Source organism: Hyla sarda, chromosome 8, assembly GCF_029499605.1.
Source record: "Hyla sarda isolate aHylSar1 chromosome 8, aHylSar1.hap1, whole genome shotgun sequence".
In the NCBI taxonomy this organism is placed as follows: Eukaryota; Metazoa; Chordata; class Amphibia; order Anura; family Hylidae; genus Hyla; species Hyla sarda.
In genome coordinates, this window is record NC_079196.1 from 70,760,752 (window position 1) to 70,782,804 (window position 22,053).

At 44.0% G+C, this 22,053-nt stretch overlaps 1 protein-coding gene across 4 annotated transcripts; it reads left to right on the plus strand.

Annotated features, from left to right (window-relative positions):
- Positions 1–1,742: 1,742 nt before the first annotated feature.
- PRMT2 (protein arginine methyltransferase 2) lies at positions 1,743–22,026 on the plus strand. 4 transcript variants are annotated; one of them, XR_008847369.1, is made up of 9 exons: positions 1,743–3,118; positions 5,274–5,462; positions 5,537–5,698; positions 10,942–11,106; positions 11,692–11,867; positions 14,768–14,897; positions 14,979–15,116; positions 20,984–21,152; positions 21,222–22,026. XR_008847369.1 is itself a non-coding variant. In XM_056537087.1 (9 exons), the coding sequence occupies exons 1-9, from the start codon at positions 2,381–2,383 to the stop codon at positions 21,252–21,254; spliced, it is 1,896 nt and encodes a 631-aa protein (XP_056393062.1). In that variant the 5' UTR covers positions 1,743–2,380; the 3' UTR covers positions 21,255–22,026. The 4 variants fall into 4 exon arrangements, 2 of the variants coding, with proteins under 2 accessions (XP_056393062.1, XP_056393063.1); XR_008847370.1 differs by having other exon boundaries at positions 14,979–15,083; XM_056537087.1 differs by having other exon boundaries at positions 14,979–15,112.
- The last annotated feature ends 27 nt before the right edge of the window (positions 22,027–22,053 follow it).

The window sequence follows — 22,053 nt, forward strand, 5'->3', positions numbered from 1 at the left end:
AAATGTCTAGTGTAGTGAATGGTTTGCCGTTCACAAATTCACACTTCGGAATTTGTGAAGCGGAAAATCCGCTTAGTAAATCCGCTTAGAAATTTCCCCCTGAAGAAATGCGGTGCTCTTTCTTCAGGCGGAATTCCTCGCAGAACACATTGCAGTCTATGGGAGACTGCAGTGTCCGCGCGGTCCTTGCGCTGACTTATTCAGTCGGCGCAGGCGGAACTCAGAATCTCCGGGCGGAAATTTTCTGCCCGGAGATTCCGTAGTCTGAACCTAGCCTTAGGGTGCGTTCACACAGAGTAATTCAAGAGGAATTTACTTGAGTAATTCCTCTTGAATTCTCTGCCTCAAATTAATGCACATCCCCTTTGCCCATTGACTTTAATGTTTTTTCTGTTGTGCTGTTCACACTGCGGAAATTCTGCTAGCGGAATTCCGACGCTGAATTCCTTTCCGCTTGAAGAAAGAACATGTTCATTCTTCAAGCGGAATCCGCTAGCAGAAATCAATAGAAGTCAATGGAAAAAAAATTCCGCCCGACATCGTTTTCGCCCGGAATTTGTGCAGAATTTGCGCGGAATTCACTGAAAAACACCTCAATTCTTTCTCCCCCATTTCCGCACGCAAATTCTGCACAAATTCTGCGCGAATAGAAATTTATTTTTTCCCGCACATAAATTTTTCAGCGTGAATTCCTCTTGATTTATTCAGTGTGAACGCACCCTTAGGCTAGGTTCAGACTATGGAATTTGCGACAGAAATTCAGTCGTAAAATTTCCGTCAGAAATTCCGCTTGCTAAAATGTCTAGTGCAGTGAATGGTTTTCCATTCACAAATTCACACTTCGGAATTTGTGAAGCGGAAAATCCGCTTAGAAATTTCCGCCTGAAGATAGGCGGTGCTCTTTCTTCAGGCGGAATTCCTCGCGGAACACATTGCAGTCTATGGGAGACTGCAGTGTCCGCACGGTCCTAACGCGGACTTATTCAGTCGGTGCAGGCGGAACTCAGAATCTCCGGGCGGAAATTTTCTGCCAGGAGATTCCGGAGTCTGAACCTAGCCTTAAGGCTAGGTTCACTCTGTGAATCTCAGAGCAGAAAATTTCCGCCCGGAGATTCCGAGTGCGGCCAGCGCTGATTAAATCAGTGGACACTGGAGTCTTCAATAGACTGCAATGTGTTCCGTGAGTATTTCCGCCTGAAGACTGAGCAACGCCATTCTGCAGGCGGAAATTTTCAAGCGGATTTTCCGTTCACAAATTCCGAAATGTGAATTTGTGAACTGAAGCCCATTCACTATACAGTACATTTTAGCAAGCAGAATTTCTGCCTGCAATTTCAAAGCGGAATTGCAGGCGGAAATTCCGTAGTGTGAACCCAACCTTAGGGGTCATTCACATTTCCGTTCACATGACGGTCGGGCGGAAAATACTGCAGGTCAGGTCTGTCTTTCTCCATTAAACGCCTACAAAACCGGGCAGCCTATAACTTTCTCGGCGACCTGGGAGTTGCAGTTTTGCTGTAGAAGTGTTTTCCACCCGCGTGCCCTTAGATGTTGCAAAACTACAACTCCCAGCATGACACGAGTTATAGGGGGAGATTTATCAAAACCTGTGCAGAGGATGAGTGGTGCAGTTGCCCATAGCAACCAATCAGATTGCTTCTTTCATTTTCCACAGGCCTCTAAAGAGGCCTGTGGAAAATGAAAGAAGCAATCTGATTGGTTGCTATGGGCAACTGCACCACTCTTCCTCTGCACAGGTTTTGATAAATCTCCCCCATAGTTTCGCTGTGGTGGAGAACTTCCAGAGGCATCTACTACACATGCGCTGCTCGTTGAACCCTATAAACTACACTTCCCATAATGCATTTCCATGGAATAATTCTGAGTATAAGACGCGGGGAACTGAAACTTCAACCCCAGTTTCCGCACATGACAGACGGCGGGCGCTCGGGGGTCACCAGAAAAAGGTGAAATATAGGAGGACGCCCGCCCCCCGCCCCTGTTTACTCTGCACAGACTGAGCACGGCAGCAGCGCCTACATCCGGGGCTGTGTCCTCTCACGGGAGCAGTCTCTCTGGATTCGAAGGGTTTGCTGTGACTTGTCGTTCCACTGGAGACGATAACACATTTGTTAGGCAGGTCTAGAGCAGTGGGAGTGCACTGTAGTGTAACACCTAGAAAGCCCACAGGTTCTGCTGCCAGGCATAAGAATAGTGGGGTCATAGGAAGTATGGTGGGTGGAGGACAAGTAATGTATCACTATAGTGGACATAGAAAGGGAATGTACTAGACCTGAGGAGATGGACAGGTGAGGAGTGTCCTGTGTTGTAGAAGGGCGCATGTATATGGCAGTTTTATTTAATTGGTGCATACCACATAATGGAGACAGATAAGATTTGGGGGGCACATTGGGATGGCAGGGGTGATGGTGAGGATGAGGCTTCTTCTGGAGAAGACCCTGAGAAGAGCTCTAGAGCCCAAGAAAGGAACAGAGAGAAGAAAGAAGAGTCTAGAGCCCAGAATACAAAGAACATGGACATCCAGTCTATTCTGGGGGCAGTGCAAGAGATAGAACGGGAGCTTGGAGAACCATTAGATTGGGGCAAGGACAGAAACTCAGCTCAGGTTGTAACGAAGGAGCCCAAAGTGTCCGGCTATGGAGAGAGGAATCGGGAAAGTCACCGTCAGGGGGATGGAGAATTTCATGGCGTTAATGATAAAGATGGGCGATTGGTTAGTAGTGAGGTAGACAGGGCTGTCGGCGACTGTGAGGGTTATACTGGGGATTCTTTTTCCAAAAGGATGGCCAGGGATCTATTTAGAGAGGTAGATCCTGAAGAATGTCTTCTCAGCAGAGACACAAGATGGTCTGGGCACGGTGAGGGGGAAGGAGACACAAGTCAGGTTAATATTAAGGATCTGACTGTACAGGGAGGTTTACATGGAGCCTGCGGACCAAAGGAGCCCAAAGCCAACATGTCTTCTGAAGATTGTGCAGGTGCAGCTTGCTGGGCGGCAGTCTGTCCGGAGGGTAGTATTGTGGATTACTCCTATGTGGACTTCAGTACTAATGAATTCATGGCGATATGTGATTTTGTTGCTGCTGATGACACGCAGGTATGGGATTATGTTTGGAATCTTTATTTTATCTATAATTTAAAGGCTATAGACATGCTTGCATTTTTTTTAGTTTGTTTCCTGAATTCAAAATTAGGATACGTTCACACAAACAGAATCTGCTGCAGGTTTTAGGGCAAACTAAAGGAGCTACAAACCTGCAGAAGATCCTGTACGTGTGAAAGTACCCTTTTAGTGTTTATTCACACGTACAGTATCCTGAGCATATTTGATTTGCAGGATTTGAAGCTGCAGATTTTGGGCTACAGATCACAATGTAAACCAAATGACTGAACACAGCTTCTAATCTGCAGCTTCAGATCCTGCACATCACATATGTACTGTGTACTTTATTAAAACCTGTCCAGAGGAAAAGTTGCCAATAGCAACCAAACAGACTGATTCTTTTATTTTGTAGAGGCCTTGTTAAAAATGAAAGAAGCAATCTGGTTGCTATAGGCAACTGGGCAACTTTTCCTTTGCACAGGTTTTGATAAATCTCCCCCTGTATGTGTGAATATACCCGAGGGTGCATTCACACATGCTTATTCTTGCTGCAGATCTGCTGCCCATTGACTTAAAATTTTTTTTTTTTAAATATGCACGTGTGATTGACACACAGGTCCCAGCACATGCACCCTTCAGCTCATCTAACGTGCGCTCCCCCAGCACTCTCTCCCGCCGCTGTCTTACTCCTCAGTGAAAGAAGATAACGGGCACGAGTATAATAACCAGCCCAAAAAAAGTGAGCTGAAGGGCGCATGCGCTGGGACCTGTGTGTCAATCACACAGCGGTCCCAGCGCTGACATACAGGGGGTGGGCGTGGCGTCAGCGGGGCATCGCTTACCTCACGCCACGCCTATCCGACCATCAGTGGCTTTGATCAAAAAGCATTTTTTGGGGTCAAGAAAGCCTGCAAATATTAGGTAAATACATTGCTATACCCACCACCTGCACACACTACAAAGGCTGTGTGCAGGTTATTGCACCCAGATTTCATGACAGTTGCGCTTTAAGCAACTTTTTAAGTAGTCTTCATAAACAAAATTTCTACCATAAAGCTTCTACTCACAGAAAGACAGATGACTCTGATTTGGACATCTTAAGCTATTAGATGCTGTGGTCTTAAAGAATACCTGTCCTCAAACCTTATTTTGTAAACTAACTCATATTTTATTCCCTAACTACTGCCAACACCACTTCTGCCCTAATAAATGTTTTACAAGCTTTAAAAAGCTCTGTATCATACCTTTTTTTCCCCCCCTTGCTCACATTGTGTGAGCTCCCGGCAGGATAAAGTGGGCGTTCCCCAGCAGGTGCGACGTCATTAAAACCTGCGAGAGCTGTGCCTCATCATGCCCTGCACGCACTTCCTGAGTTTGGTCTCCTGCCAGGCTGGGAGGAGACCAAACTAACAGTTTGACTTGCGCAGGGAACATAACAGAGCCACCTAGTGGCCCTTTTTTCAATCACATTAAAAACATATAAAAGTAGAGAATTTTAACTGCAAGTAAATCGTAAAGTGTCTTATAATTACATAAGGAACAATATTTTAAAAGTTTAGTTTGGTGACAGCTACTCTTTAAGTGACCCTGGTGTCTGATTTGATGGACCCTGCGGTATACTGCTAATTTGCATGGTGGTGGTATAAAAATAAATAAGTTATACTCCTTTACCTACAATTTGTTCCCACAGGAACTACCTGGCTCAGCAGTCTCCTGCCTCAGTGAATTGGCAGTTGTTACCGCATTAATGGAAACAAGAAGAAGCGGTGACAAGCAGGGTGGGGAGGCATTGCAACGGCAGCTATGTAGGATTACTTTATTTTGACAACATAATTTTTTATTTATTACAAAAATTGATGTGTTTTTTTCTCTTGTTCACTGAAAAAAAAATCCACTCATACCTTTCCTTCTGCTGCTGCTGACAAATCTTCCGGTCCCTGCTGCAGTCCTCTTCTTCCTCCTGGTCAGGCAGGTCCTGCTGTCACAATACATCATCAGAGGGAGGAAGAAGGGAACCACAAGAGGGAACGGAAGACTTGGCAGCAGCAGGGTTAGTGGTGGAGGTGAGTATGCAGCTATTTGATCCCAGCCAATCAAAACCTTTCACATGTCTTTGTAATATGTCAAAACCCTTTTTTTTTCTCTGCAGCTTAGTCTTTCTCAGGGAGACAAGGTGTTTCTTCTTAATGTGGTGACAGAAGACTGGTGGTGGGTTGAATATAATGGTCAGTGTGGCTATGTACCAGCTACCCATTTGCATGGAGTATACAATAAAGAGGATTCTTACATAGATGACCCATGGCAGGATGAAGAATATTATGGAAGCTACAAAACACTGGTGAGGCACTTTCCCAATGTTCATACATATGAATTCTCTGAATGGAACCGTTGCTGATTATTTTAATTCCCTAGAAACTGCACTTGGAGATGTTGTCTGATGAGCCTCGTACACAGGCATATAGAAACGTCATAATACAAAACAGCACAGCCCTGAAGGGCAAACGTATCCTTGACCTGGGATGTGGAACAGGGATCATAAGCTTCTTCTGTGCACAGCTGGCAGAGCCTGAGATTGTGAGTATAATTTTTGTAGATACGGTAACAACCATCTTGAGGACTCATTCACACTATAGATTTTCTGAGCGGAATTCCACTAAGAAATTCTGTTTGGAAAAGATGCTGTTAGGCTGCTTTCACACTATGAATTTCTCCGTTTAGGAACTTCTGTCCTAACATTTTATCCCCTATCCAAAGACATGAATGGAGTGGCGTGACGTCACGTCCCCAGTCCCAGAAACCCGGAGGTTTCCGAAACTGGAGACGCAGCTGCCGCATAGAATGCGGGTGCTGCAGGAAGATTGCGGGGGGTCCCAGCGGCGAGCCCCCTGCGATCAGACATCTTATCCCCTAATGTTTTTGCCCGGAATACCCCTTTAATAAAAGTGAATTAACCACTTCCCTAATACAAGTTTGAATCACCCCCCCCCCCCCCCCAACACACCCACCCACTTCCCACTTTAAAATAAAATTATGTAATAAAGAATAAACATGTGGTACAGCCACGTGCGTAAATGTCTGAACTATTAAAATATAGTGTTAATTAAATTGTCTGGTCTATGGCGTAAATGTAATAAAATACCTAATTCCAAAACTGCACATTTTTGGTCACTTCATATACCATAAAAGGTACCAGTTAAAACTATAGATCACATAGATCCCTGTATACAGAAAAATAAGTTATAGGGGTCAGAAGAGGACAATTTTTAGCATACTAAATTTGGTGCATGTGGTTATAATTTTTTTTTTTTAGTAATCACATTGTAATCATATTGACCTACAGAATAAAGATAAGGTGTCATTTTTATGGAAAAGTTCACTGTGTAGGAACAGAAGCTCCCAAAAATTACAAAATGTGGGTTTTCTTTAATTTCACCCCACAAATATTTTTTTTTTTCGACACATTTTGTTATAAAATAAGTACCGTAATGTCATTACAAAGTACAATTGGTGACAAACAAAACAAGCCCTTATATGGGTCTGTAGGTGAAAAAACAAAAGTGAAAAAATGAAAATTGGCGGGGTCCTTAAGGGGTTAACCCAGCTCCCACGATATGAAGCGGGATCGCGCCGCGATCCCGCATCATATCGCGTCGGTCCCGACGCTCATCAACGGCCGGGACCCGTGGCTAATACCACACATCACCGATCGCGGCGATGTGCGGTATTAACCCTTTAGAAGCGGCCGTCAAAGCTGACCGCCGCTTCTAAAGTGAAAGTGACCCGGCTGCTCAGTCGGGCTGTTCCGGACTGCCGCGGTGAAATCGCGGCGTCCCGAACAGCTTGCAGGACACCGGGAGGGCCCTTACCTGCCTCCTCGGTGTCCGATCGGTGAATGACTGCTCCGTGCCTGAGATCCAGGCAGGAGCAGTCATGCGCCGATAACACTGATCACAGGCGTGTTAATACACGCCTGTGATCTGTGCAAAAGATCAGTGTGTGCAGTGTTATAGGTCCCTATGGGACCTATAACACTGCAAAAAAAAAGTGTTAATAAAGGTCATTTAACCCCTTCCCTAATAAAAGTTTGAATCACCCCCTTTTCCCATAAAAAAAAAAAGTGTAAAAAAATAAAAAAACATGTGGTATCGCCGCGTGCGTAAATGTCCGAACTATAAAAATATATCATTAATTAAACCGCACGGTCAATGGCGTACGCGCAAAAAAATTCCAAACTCAAAAAAAACGCATTTTTGGTCACTTTTTATACCATTAAAAAATGAATAAAAAGTGATCAAAAAGTCCGATCAAAACAAAAATCATACCGGTAAAAACTTCAGATCACAGCGCAAAAAATGAGTCCTCATACCGCCCTGTACGTGGAAAAATAAAAAAGTTATAGGGGTCAGAAAATGACATTTTTAAACGTATAAATTTTTCTGCATGTAGTTATGATTTTTTCCAGAAGTGCGACAAAATCAAACCTATATAAGTAGGGTATCATTTTAACCATATGGACCTACAGAATAATGATAAGGTGTAATTTTTACCGAAATATGCACTGCGTAGAAACGGAAGCCCCCAAAAGTTACAAAATGGCGTTTTTTTCTTCGATTTTGTTGCACAATGATTTTTTTTCCGTTTCGCCGTGCATTTTTGGGTAAAATGACTAATGTCACTGCAAAGTAGAATTGGCGACGCAAAAAATAAGCCATAATATGGATTTTTAGGTGGAAAATTGAAAGGGTTATGATTTTTAAAAGGTAAGGAGGAAAAAACGAAAGTGCAAAAACTGAAAAATCCTGAGTCCTTAAGGGGTTAAAGGTATACTCCCCTGGGGACACCCGCGATCAGTGGGCCGGCATCCGGAACACGGAAGCTTGGCACTTCTGTATTCGTCACATCACGCCCCCTCCATTCATGTGTATCAGAGGGGGCATGGCGGCTGTAGTCGCCAGTCATTCGGCACAGAGCGTAGTTCGCTCTGTGCACGGATGACTGGGGACTTGTGCTGGAGATCATGGGTCCCCAGCAGCGAGACCTTTGCATAGGGGATAAGATGTTTTGGGCGGTTTTTCGAAGTACCCATTTAATAATTTAATAGAGAATTGTCATGCACAAAAAACGTATCCCCTATCCAAAGGGCCTCTGCCCAGGATGCCAGCTCTGCCTGGGAACAGGCCGAACGCCCCCTCCATGTATCTCTCTATGGGAGAGCCGGAGATACAGCATTTGGCTATCTCCGGCTATCCCATAGAGATATATGGAGGGGGCGTTCGGCCTTGGCTTTGTGCGGGGATTGACATGCTCCATTTCTGGGGAAAGCCTGGGTCCTGTGCAGGAGATTGTGGGGGTCCCAGCTGTCTGACCCCCTGCATAATACTTCTCCTTTAAAGTGGTGCTTTATATGAAAAAATTTACAGGAATACATTCTTTAAAAATAAAATTATTCATAGTATTTTTAAAAGGGTACTTTCAGTGGAATTTTATTTTTATTTTTATCAACTGCTAGAAAGTTAAACAGACTTGTATATTACTTCTATTAAAAAAAATCTTAATCCTTCCAGTACTTATCAGCTGCTGCATACTACAGAGGAAATTATTTCTTTTTGAATTTCTTTTCTGTCTGACCACAGTGCTCTCTGCTGCCACCTCTGTCCATGTTAGGAACTAGGAGCAAATCCCCATAGCAAACCTCTCCTGCTCTGGACAGTTCCTGACATGGACAGAGGTGTCAGCAGAGAGCACTTGGGTCAGACTGGAAAGAACTACACAACTTCCTCCAAAGTATACAGCTGATAAGTACTGGAAGGATTAAAATTCTTTAATAGAAGTAATTTACAAATCTGTTTAACTTTCTGGCACCAGTTGAATTTTTCTCCCCACTGGAGTACCCCTTTAATTACTATTCACAGCCTTCCAAACTGTTTATTTTTGTGCTTTACTGTTGCTTCTCGGACCTGCTGACCCATCAAGATTTTTTTATGGTCTCAAGTGCCTTTCCAAGCCATTCTGAGAACTATCCAATGGGAACAATTATTGTACATGGCAGCACTAATACTGTCATCCTAAAGATGCAGCTGTAGGTTATAGTAGACTGGTGACAGATCATTGGGTTTAAAGGAGAACTCTGATGCACTAAAGTAATACCTACATATAGCTTAGGCTCCTACCTTTTTAATAGAGCCCATTTTCACGAGAATCTGTCCAGTAGTTCCTCCGCTATGCCCGTCCGAAAATCCAGTCACTTCCGGGTATAGTAACAGGGAGTGTAGCGTAAAAGACTATATCTCCCATAATGCCTTAGCATAATGTCCGGTCCACTCCTGCCCTCCCCCTGAAAAATGTGCATGTGCAAACCGGCACATGCGATTGGACGAGCCTAGAAGATGGGCGTTTGCAGAGCTGGGCCAATTAGGGCTCTGCAAACGCCGAATATATGAATATTCATACACGGGGAGTAGCCAACACTGGCTCGGAAAGCAGGGGAAGATCGCAAGGACTGCTGGGAGGAGGAGTCATCGGGCTAGAGACGCCGGCCACAATGAAAAGAAATCGGGTCGAGTGTCATCACTCCACCCAGAACTACTGTACATCCGGTCGGAGGAAAAAACAGAAAATGTCCATCAGAGCTTCAGAATAGGAAACGCAAGTACAAGCCTAACTTTTATAACTTTCATTACTGCTTCATTGTCACAGGAAAAGACTTGCATTGGAGTTCTCCTTTAAGAATTGCTCAGGCTGGATTCACACATGTATAGTCTGTGAACCAAAATTAGGGGATGAAGAAGAAAGTGCTGATATGTCTGCCTTTTTAACAGTCAGTGTAGCCCAATAAATTACATGTGTAAATCCAGCTTATCTGATGGAAAATCCTATTTAAAGGAAACCTATTATTAGTTTATTACTGCTGAACCATGGATAGCATGAAACAGGGACAGACCTCCATTGTATGATTCACTCTAAAATGCTGCAGTGTTTCAGCTAAGCTAAGAACAGAGGTGGTCCCTGGCAGCTTCTCCCCAGCCCACTGCTATGAATGAATGTTACATCATGGTAATAGGGGAGCTTGTCACCGCTTCATGCTGCCCCCCATGGTATTGAATCATGAAACTGATGACTGGTTCTCTGTGAGGCCATGTCAACAGAATACAAACAAATCACACAAACCCAGCCAAACTTTTGATGTGGTTGCCTATTAAAATGCTAGGCAGTGTTGCTATTGGGAAGTAGAGTAGATGTTGTGCTTCTCCCTGTGCTCTGTTAGGCCATGTTCACATAGTAAAATTGGGTGTTCTTCTGTTTTTAGTCGTAAAACAGTATTTTTATAATTTTGGGGTAAAAATCAGGTAAAAATGTTTATGCTGGGGATCGCCCCTAGCAGCGGACTACAATGGCAGGATCTGCTCCCCCAGTATAAATGCACAACCGCATTTGGGGTTGAGCACCTCCTGCCATTTGAGACCACGTTTTTTGTTGTTGGGTAACAACCAGCAAAGTTTCTTATAATTACATGTTCCGTTGTGGTCAATAGAAAATTGGCCATTGTTGCACATGATTGGGGGGGGGGGGGGGGGGGGTCCATTATTTTTTTAAGCCCATTAAATCAGTTAGCATGTTTTATTTTTTTTTATTGAATTCAGATTAAAAAAATGGCTGAAATAAACAAGTTTGCCATAAACCCATAAAATATTTATAAAAAAAAATTTTTAAACCAATTTTTTTAAATAAAATAGCTCTTTACAAAAACAGCTTTTTTTTTTTTTTTTAAACATGTTAAAAAAAATAAAATGAACATAGCTCGAGTCTGTTTCTCACAGGTTTATGCAGTAGAAGCAAGTGAGATTGCTGAGCAGACATGTAAACTGGTAGAAGAGAATGGATTCTCAAACATCATCCAAGTTGTGTGTCAGAGGGCAGAAGAATTGCAGTTACCTACCAAGGTTGACGTCCTGGTGTCTGAATGGATGGGAACCTGTTTAATGGTATGAGGTTTGGCAATTTATTCTCGACTCTTCTTTTCTAATCTTTATTCATGCGTTTCTTTTATAGCTTTCATTTTAACTTACATTTCCTAGTTTTGCTAATATAGCAGCTTGTACAACCAAAAACACACGTGCCGACTGAAGGTACGCATTTTAGTCTGTGACCCCCCCCCCCCCCCCCCCCCCCTCATCTGACTCCTACTCACCAACACTATAGACCAGTGTATTGGGTTTAGTGTGGGTGAACAGTTTACTTTAAGAAGTACTAAAAAGAAAACAGGAATCTCTCTCATGGGCGGATTACCTGTGGAATTTCCGCCGCGTATTTTGCTACCATTGATGTCAATAGGTTAGCAGAAAATCCGCAATAGAGGCAGATTTTCCTTTGGGCCCATTGAAATAAATGGTAGCAAAATCCACTGCAGAAATTCCGCAGGTAATCCGCCTGTGTGAATTTCCCCTTAAAATGTTTTTTTTTTTTCCCAAGAACACTGCTTTTAACAACCACACACAGAGGGTGTTTGATTTATATAATATTGCTCATTATCTTCAATGTTCTATCATTTCAAACTTCTCCATCTGCAGTTTGAATTCATGCTGGAATCCGTTCTCTTAGCTCGTGATCTGTGGCTGAAGGAGGATGGCGTGATGTGGCCAAGCACTGCTCGTATCCACCTGGTGCCATGCAGTGCAGACAAAGTGTATGCTTCTAAAGTCCATTTCTGGGAAGCTCCTTATGGCTTCAACTTTAGTGCCTTGAAGTAAGTGTCACAGGAGCGCGAAAAACGAAAGCCCTGTGTGTTAACACCACGATTTTGCTACACAGTTTCGGCATACGGTTTCATTAAAAAAATTGCAACTGTACAGAAAACCGTGCCCATAGACTTCCCATTCAAAACCGTATGCACCATAATGTATACGGTTGTCTCCGTTTTTTTCAAACCATACGGTTTTTTACTCTTTTTTTTTTTTTTTTTTTTCCCCAGACAGAAAACCGTGGCCTACCACGGTTTTTGGTCCGGGTGAAAAACCGTATATGTTTATTTTTACATGAGAGTCAATGAGAACCGTATGTCCATATGGTTCCATCCGTTTTTTTTACTTTGCACAGTTTTTTTTTTTTCTTAGAATTTGAATCAAACAAGTGAAACTTTATTCATAATGGAGTGAATAGTTTTTCAAACCGTATAGATAAAAATTTGTACACACATTTTGATACAGTTTTGTCAGGTTTTGAGGAATCTGTTTTGGTATCAAAAACCTGATATGGGAACTGTATTGCAAAATGTGGTGTGAACTCAGACTTAGAATGATTTGCATTGACTATAGGTACTTGCTCATGCAGCAGAGCTACAACATTTTTAGGGTACTCTGGTGAAATTTTTTGTACCCCTTTTTAAAAATAGGTGGTGTAATATGTGGTTGCAGCAGCTATTACAACCTCAAAAACTAGGCAAATGCACACAGCGAAAAAGCTCCATAATGGAAAACTGACAGCAGCATCACCTGCACTAACCTGCTAATAGTGTGGTTGACTTTGATTACAAGGGTATTTATATTAGTTCCTTTGGTGCACCTAGCCTCAAGGTGCCCAGCTGGTCCCTGGACAACCCCCCCCCCCCCCCCCCCCAAATTGCACTATTGGCTTGTAGCAGCAGCTAAGTGCGGGTGACGCTGCTGTCCGTTTCCCGTAAAAGGGATGTATAGTCTGAAAACCTTGTTTAACCTCTTAAGGACCAAGGGCTTACATATACGCCCTGAGTCCACTCCCTTTCTATAACGCGTCATAGCGCGTCAGACCCGGCCTCTAACAACGTCTGGGACCTATGGCTAATAGCACACGTCACCAATCGCGGTGCCACGCTATTAACCCCTTTAGATGCTGCGTTCAAAGTTGATAGCTGCGTCTAAAGTTGTAAAAAAAAAAAAAAAAAAAAGCACTTTCGGCTGGTTTTTGTGCACAGAGGACCAGCGGGGTTCTGTGCACTGAGGCTCTGTGACACACTCCCGGCTTACACATGATGATTGACAAGCCAGGAGCCGCTACAGAGCCCCACTTTTCCTGCCCTCACTTCCTGTATTTGGACTCCTCACAGGCAATAGCTGCAGGGACAGCATTTTTTTCACCCAAAATATACATATACAAATATAAATACATTATAGTATTATCTACATTATATCAAGTTTTTGTTAACGACAGCTACACTTTAATGTGCAAATAAGGCTTAATTTAAATCCAGAAGTGGATCAAGCAGAGAGAGGTTTAAGTCCTTCCTTTATATTTCTCATTCCTTTTCTACGGTGTCCATTTTAGGACATAGTCAGTCGTAACTCCGTCCTCAGTCAGGTGAAACGGCGTCCCACCTCCTCCCTCGGACCAATCGCCGTCATCCTTCAGCCACAACTCCTTCCTCCCTTGTTCAAAACGCCATTATGCCTCAGACTATTCTCCCTCAGACGCAATTTCCTGCCGCATAGCAGAGCCGATACTGCACAGCATGTATAGGAGAGTCGAAACTGTGACACTTGCACGTGTGTACTACAGACACTACATGTGCTACAGAGAGCAGACACTGACTCGGCAGGAAAGTTTTTAGTCTGAGGGATGACTGTGTTTCGGCTGAGAGACTTTAGGATGACTGAGGAGGGAGTTGCGGCTGACGCCTGACAGAGATTGGCCAGAGGGTGGAGGCGGGATGCCGTTTCACCTGACTGAGGACGGAGTTACGGCTGACGACTGTCCTAAAACGGACACCGAATTTTTGAATACACTTCTGGCTTTGGCTCAAAACTGCCAAATAGAAACCAAGCCTAAAACAGATAAATAAGCTGGTAAGATGGATGCCCTTTATCAAACAAATAGGATAAGAAAAATCTACAATCAATAGATTAAAAAAAAAAATACTATGTATAAGTCTTAGGTTTTAATTTAGGTTTTTCAATAACTGTCGGCTGAACACAATTCTCTCACAACTTCCCCAGACACATGAATGTTCTGCATGGCTGAATGTTCATGCGCTGTGTATGGGGAGTGGTAAGCTGCAGCCAGACAGATTGTCTGGGGCAAGCTTATCCTTCCCAGGACAAAAAGGTTGGACAAATAAAAAAAAATCCAACATGCCCAACCCTCCTCTCCATAGACATAATTTGTTAGGTCATTGCCATACACCTTGGACTGTCTTCAGCCGACTTTAGTGTAAGGTATATGGGCATCCTTAAATGTCTACCTAGGCCGCAAATCCAAGCCATGTGTGCAGGTACCATTAACACAAGTGCTAGCCAGGGCTGGTAGTGTGTTGTGCAAGAGCACCCTAAAACATTAGAGAGATAAACACAGAACAGATGCAGGACTGAGTTTATTAGCTGAAGTCCATTTCAGTAGACCAGAATTCCCTATTCAGTGGTTTGTTAGCTGCAACTTGATTGCATTTTCAGAGCAATACTGTTAACTATAAGCCTCAAGGAGGTCCCAGCATTACTAGAACTTTCTACCAGGATCTTGCAGTTGACACCGAGCATTCTATGGCCAATCGAAGCCTCAGCTGAAGACCAGACTAATCTTGAGAAGTGTTGTTGATGATAAAATTAAAAACCCATCTAAAAGTACCATAGTGTAGAGTGGTCACACTTCACTGATCTTCACATCTTTCTTCCACCACAGGCCTATGGCCATACAGGAGTTTTTTTCCAGACCAAAACCTGATCATGTATTAAAACCAGAGGATTGCCTGTCTCAGCCATGCACCTTGCTAAATGTCAATATGAAGACACTAAACATAGAAGACCTAGAGGTGAAAGTAGTCTTTCATTGGATTATTTTTATTGGATGTTCCTACTGAATTTTGAAAACCTTTTGTCAATGTTCTCTTTAGAGAATGAACAACGAGTTTCAGTTCCATGTGGATCGTGATGGCACTTTTCATGGATTTACTGCTTGGTTCAGTGTCCAGTTCCAGAATATTGATAACCAAGAGCAGGTGGAGTTAAATACTGGCCCCTTCAATCCGTACGTAAGAAATTACTTGTCTTACAATAAAGTGGTTATCCAGCAATAGAAAAACTGAGCTATTACAACTTTGCTCCATTCACTTCAGTAGAATTCAACCTGCAGACAAAGGTGGTGCAGTTTTTTGAAGAAATCAGCTCTGTTATTCTAATGATTGATAACCCCTTACAGTCATAAATATCAGACACGTCAGTCATATTAAAGGAGAACTCGGGTACATAAGTGCTTATCCCCTATCCATAGGAGCAGTATACAGCAGAAAATGAGACTTTTGTACTGACCGTAAAATCTCTCTCGTAGCCTTCATTGGGGGGACACTTATATTGATGAGTATATGCGCTTGCCACTAGGAACTGCTGACACTAGGAATAAAAGTAGGCTCCTCCCTGACAGGATATACCCACCGGAAGTGAAGTAATCAGTTTTGTCATAAAGCAGTAGGAGAAGCCAACAAAGAAATATGTTCCGAAAGGACCCTAGAAAAGAATCACTGATTTCCATTGTTTAAATTTTGGTCTGAGGTCTTTCTATTGGCAGGGTAATCTCCTAAATTGAGTCAAGCTCTGCTCCTCGTGCCTAAACATCGAGGTGGCTTGGCAGCCCCAAATCTCTACGATTTCCTTGCTTCGCAGTTGATGTACACAGCCTGGTGGATCGACCTGGATCTCTCCAACGTGGCTACAGCCTTGGCAGCTGTGCTGATGGGTTCCTCTCACTAATACGCTGTATAGGAGCACTGCGTCCTCCTCTCTCCCGTCTCTGTTGCACATGACTTCTGTGGTTTGGGTCAGTGGTATCTAGCAGTTTTCCCCAGCCGGTAGTCTCTCCCCGTGCACCCCTGTGGGTGAATTCACATTTTCCTCACCTGCAGGGGTTGGAGGCTGCTGGATTTTGGAGATCCCATGGAGTCTCACATTTGTTTGGGGAAGGTCCCTCCTTTCCTGACATTCAGGACTGCTTTGATGTCCGCAGTAGTGCCTTTTTTTTTTTTTTAGGTATCTGCAGCTGAGACATGTGGTATGGGCACAATTTGGCTCCCTGGAAGTTACTCGTGTTTTTAATGATGTGGAGTTGCTCCTGGTTACCACTGATCTCGTTAAACCTCTCACACAGTTGTTCGCTCTCCTTCAATCGGTGGGTCCTAGTCCTTCTGATATTACTTATTTGAAGTGGGTGGAGGATATTCCTATGCTCTCGGAGGATATGTGGAAGAAGGTGGTCCTGTCCTACTTCTCTATTGTTGTCACTGCAAGGGACTTGTTAATCCAGTTTAGTTTTATCCTGCGTCTCTATTATACACCGGTTAGGCTGAAAAGAATTGGGGTTTCCCCTTCAGATGCCTGCTGATGTCAGTCTGAGGTTGGCACCCTTTTATCCCTGAGGTTTGCTTTTTGGGTCTAGTTAATGGTTTGGAGACAGGCTCCCATAGGTGCCTGCTGATCAGATTTGTTATTTTGTGCCTATAAGGTGCTTATCTTGGCATGGAAGGGTCCTGTGACCCCACCTTTGTCTCGCTGGAAAGCAATGTTGAATAAATATGTCCCCTTATATCAATCCCTGTATACTAGTAGGAAATGCCCTAAAAAGTTTGACAAGGTTTGGGTATTCTATTTTCTGATTGGGGAATCTTCTGATACTCCGGTTCGGATATCTCCTAGTGTCTAGTGGGCTTTTTTTTTTCTATGTCTTGTATTTTTGAAGGGGGGAGGGGATCTTCCAGAGTGTGAATGTGTTCTGTGACTGGTTGTCGGAGTGGTTGTGCTGTGTTGTTTGTCTGGCACCAGGTGCTTATGGCTGTTTTCTGTATCCTACTCTTATATTGCAGGCATGCTACTGTGTTTCTCTTGCAACCATACGTTCATTTGTGGGACATTTTCCCTGGGAAGACTATGTAATCCCTGAAACCTTTGCCAAACTGTGTTGCTTTGGTGGTTTTTTTTTTTCTCTGTTGTATTATTACTAAAAGCTTAAATAAAAAATTCCCTGATTAAAAAAAAAACTAAAAACGGAAGAGAGTATCCGGACAAAAAATGAAGAAATGAGTGGGTGCAGTGTCCCCCAATGAAGGCTACGAGAGAGATTTTACAGTGAGTACAAATCTCCTTTTTCTCGATCACTCTTCATTGGGGGACACCTATACTGATGGGACGTACCAAAAACAGTCCCCTAGGGTGGGAATAACAATCACCAGAGAAAGGGAATCAGTCCCGAGACCGAACTCACTCGACCGTAAGGCCTGCAGCCGAGACCCCAATGCAGAGAAAACAGAGGCCTAGAAACAGAGCTCCCGGAAGATCCCCCGTCCATGGATATGGACTGGGATGCCAAAGGAAGAGACCATCCTTCGCAGAGACTCTAAACCTACGGTCCTCATAGAAAGACAAGAAAAAGTCAACTAGGAAGCCAGAGGGGCCGGAACCATCCCGGAAGGAGGTAGGAATAAACTCTTAAAGGGGTACTCCGGTGAAAACCTTTTTTCTTTTAAATCAACTGGTGGCAGAAAGTTAAACATATTTGTAAATTACTTCTATTACAAAATCTTAATCCTTCCTGTACTTATTAGCTGCTGAATACTACAGAGGAAATTTTTCTTTATGGAATGCTCTCTCATGACATCACGAGCACAGTTCTCTCTGCTGACGTTATTATAATAATAATAATAACGCTTTATTTATTATTGTCCTTAGTGGGATTTGAACCCAAGTCCCCAGCACTGCAAGGCAGAAGTGCTAACCACTGAGTCACCATGCTGCCCTTAACATACATCTGCTATACATCTGCTATGCATGGTCGCTAAAATGGACAGATGTCAGCAGAGAGCACTGTGCTCGTGATGTCATCAGTGTTCCAAAAAGAAAGGAATTTCCTCTGTAGCATTCAGCAGCTCCTAAGTACTGGAAGGATTAAGATTTTTTAATAGAAGTCATTTACAAATATGTTTAACTTTCTGCCACCAGTTGATTTAAAAGAAAAAAGGTTTTCACCGGAGTACCCCTTTAAGGAACACAGAACCAGACAGAGGGCTAGCCCAGCTGGGAAACAAAAATGGAAAATGGCACAAACAAAAAACATCCAGAGTCAACCGATAAAAGAGAACATAGCGGAAGAAGCCTGGGAGAGCAATGTACGCCTGAGCTGAAGATCAGCACAGGGAGTTGGAGGCCCGAAAATCACCAGAAGAAAAGGAGACGGAAACAGTCTCTAGAGAGGCCTGGTGCGGAAGATAAAAGATCTGAACATCTGCAGACTCAAAACCCCTAACCAGGAGCCCGTCCAAGCACATAGGGAGGACATAGCTGAACTGGTGTAATCCGGATGACCAGAATGCCTTCCATCTCGAGAGAACATGGACCCTGAAGGAGAAGATTGAAGGGAACAATGGCCAAGAAGGAGTGAAATGTCAAGAAAAGGGGCATCCCGGAGCACCAGAGTGACAGACATGGGAGCTGGAGATTCCTGAGTCACCTGGAAGACTGACATGGAAAAATAAACTACCAAGAAAGGAGCGGAAGACCCTGAAAAGGAGTATTCCAGAACATCAGAGCAGCAGACATTGGGAATTGGAGGTTCCTGAGTCTCCTGGAAGACTTACACCCGAAAGGGTAAGGAAACCCAATGCAATGTCTCCAAACGCTCCAGGTGACAAACATCCGTGCCAAGACAGAAGAAAAGGCAGTACAGAAAGACTGCCCCATAAATGGGATCCCAGAGAAGTCTGGGCAGGACCGCAACACATGCCCGAGACCTCAACCTAGAAAAGAAGGTACTCCACAGGATCCTAGGATAGTGTCCAGGACAAGGAGACTAACTGGTCCTGGGCCCCAGTGGTCCAAGCAGACCAGAGCACTCAAACAACCAGTTAGGACGGGAACAAAAGGGAACCCGGCTGGGGCTCCCAGGCTCTGGGCACAGGAAGGTTACTCTAGAAGAATGTGGTGTCAGTGTAGCGCAACTGACAGTCAAAGGGAAGGAGGAACATGCCCTACCAGGGAGATTGTGCTGAGGGGGGAGGAGAGCAATGGCAGGACACAAACAACAGACTGACTAGATCAGCTGTCGTCGAGCCACACATAACAGAAACCTCTCCAACAGAGGAGAGTGCCAAGGCTGCCTGAGCAGCAGTAGATAACCAAGAAACAGGAAGAGAGCAAGGCTGCAATAGTGGGCAGTAAGCACACAGGCAGAGACAGCAAAAGGCTCTTTTGAATGCTCTCAGCAAAAAACAAGGGCCCAGACAGATATCCCATCTATAAAGTGGGAAGAGTGAGATGGCGCCATCTCGGTAGTAGAAAGCGCCCAGCAAAATAATCCCCCTAGTGGAGGGGAAAACCAAGGGGTGGTCAAGATGAAACTCAGGCACTGACCATGCCAAGCCCCCTGATCCCCCGTACCTCCTTGGAAGGGGTATTGTCAAAGTGTACCAGGCACTGAAGGAGCAGGGACATGCTGCCCTGCGGCAATGGACAAAGTACTGGGTGGACGTTGCCACCAGAAACTCTGCGAGAACATATCGAGGAGACAATTTGTGTCCCAAGAGCGATCGGAATCCTGGACACTGGAGCTGGGCAAAGATGCAAAGACTTGACTACAAATGCAAGGAAGAAGCGCGCACACACACACAGCAGCCAACATCATTGAGAGGAATACCCCATCGGGTTGAAACCCTTGACCAGATGGGCGCTCTGCCTCCCGTCGCCCCGGGAACAAGGTGAGGGAGAGGGGCGGAGCATGAGAGGCACATAATGGTGCCGATGAAAGGAAAGTGTGGGCAGTTAAAGGCGGCCAGCAGAGCCGGCTGTCTAAGTGCTGTACGGCGAGAGAATGAGCCGCCGCACAGCCCACCAAGGCCCCACACCCAAGAGCCTCAATAAAAAATGTCAGGGATATTCCCCGATGACAACACCCCCAATAATCCTTAGGATTAACCCATGTCAGCGTAAAAGCCGGGGTGGGGGCGACTGTTGGAGCGGGGAGGATTGCTGCAGGCATGGTGCTGGCGTGACCGGCGGCCACGAGGTTGGCCCAGCACAGCCACGTGTAATGGCAGATGAGGAGCTGGCGTAAGGTAAAAGAGACCCCTTGATGGAGAAACCCTAGCAGAGTACAGAAGGGGGGGGGGGGGGGCGGTTGAGATGTTAGACATACTCACCAACGGACTCCATTTTCTCATACTCACCCAGATGTCTTCAACCAGCTTATGGCCACTCTGCATCATACCAGGCTAATATAACGGGGCGAGCAGGGGCAAGTGGGGGATCCGGACCCAGGGTACAACCTCCAGGTGCTGGCAGATGGTGAACCCCCACCTGAAAAAGGGAAACAAAAGGGAGATAAGAACCTAACTAAACATCCCTTACTAGAAAATAATAAATAAATAAAAAAAACATGGTCTGGGCAGCTCCCAGACCTGTGTCTTGCCTCCTTATGACACTAGCTAAAACTGTTAACCTCACTTCCAGTGGATGTGTATATCCTGCCAGGGAGGAGCAGACTTTTTTTTCCCCCTAGTGTCAGCAGCTCCTAGAGGCAAGAGCATATACCCATCGGTATAGGTGTCCCCCAATGAAGAGCCACCGAGCAACAGCCATACTGAGGAGATGGCTGGAGAAATGGGGAATGCCCCAGTGATATTAGTTTGGTAAGAAGCAAGCAGCTTGTTCTTACTTACACTGTGGAATGCTGTAGGCGAGTGACAGAACTGGCAGCAACAGGACCCTTTTTACGGCAATACTGCCCAAATTCTACGTATAAACTTACAGAATGATTGATCCGTATTCCAGTAATATACCGGTTTGTGTTAAAAAAAACAAAAACAAAACAAAAAACCCATCACTTTCTTTGTAAACTTCATTACACTCCCTTGTCCCCAAGGCTTACCCACTGGAAGCACACACTCTTCATACTGGACAAGCCTCTGCAAGTGCACATGGGTGATAAGATCACTGGCTCTGCAGTATTCAAGAGAAATCCTACCTGGAGACGTCATTTATCGGTCACTATAATCTGGTCTGTTACTAGTTCATCACTGACAAAAGTGCAGGTCAGTACATTCCTGCAAGCTTTCAGTTTGATAATCCGTTCAATATTAATTTTTTTTTTTTTTTTACAGGATGGTTGCAAAGTATTTCCCATTTGGAGATGATTTGAGAGATGGTATTTAACACCATGTGAAATTTAAACAAGTAAAATATACTTCATGGACTGTGTAATGTGTGAATAGTCTAAAATAGCGTTTCCCAACCTTTTTTGGGTCGGGGCACACCTCTGAAATTTTTTTTTCCGCGGGGCACCCCTACCGAGGTTGACTAGCAAGAAAAAAAAAAGAAAAACTTAAATTCCTATGCACACTGCATATATGCATAATGACTGTCACTGCAATGTAGAATTGGTGGCGCAAAAAATAAGCCATCATATGGAATTTTATGGGCAAAATTGAAAGAGTTATGATTTTTAGAAGGTGATGAGGGAAAAAATGAAAAACCCTGCTTCCTTAAGGGGTTAAAGACCCGTTAAGAAATCCCTTAAAGAAATCCCATTCAAGTCTATTGGATTTTTTTATTATCAGTTATCACCCGTTATGAATAACTGATGTTATTTGTGACGGGAGAAAAAACATTACATGCACTAATTTTTTTCCCCGTTACAAATAAAATAGACTATTCCTAACGAGTGATGACTGATAATCAAAAAAAATATATATATAATAAATAAAACTTGAATGTGTGTTCCTAATGGAACATTGTAACAGGTCTTTAAAACGGAGCAACATATATTGTGAAAGGAGCCTTAGATAGCTGTTGGCCAAATGCTCCAAGCCATAGACCTGTACACTCAAGTAGGTGTGCATGTGTCCTGAATGTGAAGAGGAGTAAAGAGTAAACTGCTGCTAAACAACTTTTGCGGTAGCTTATCTTCCTTAATAACAAAGGGATCAGACTAGG

Bases quoted from the DNA above. Each gene is read 5' to 3' on its own strand.
- PRMT2 (XM_056537087.1), top strand. From the start codon at position 2,381: ATGGAGACAGATAAGATTTGGGGGGCACATTGGGATGGCAGGGGTGAT. The intron at 11,868-14,767 runs GTAAGTGTCACA...CTTCCACCACAG, and splicing joins TTCAACTTTAGTGCCTTGAA to GCCTATGGCCATACAGGAGT. The intron at 14,898-14,978 runs GTGAAAGTAGTC...TGTTCTCTTTAG, and splicing joins TAAACATAGAAGACCTAGAG to AGAATGAACAACGAGTTTCA.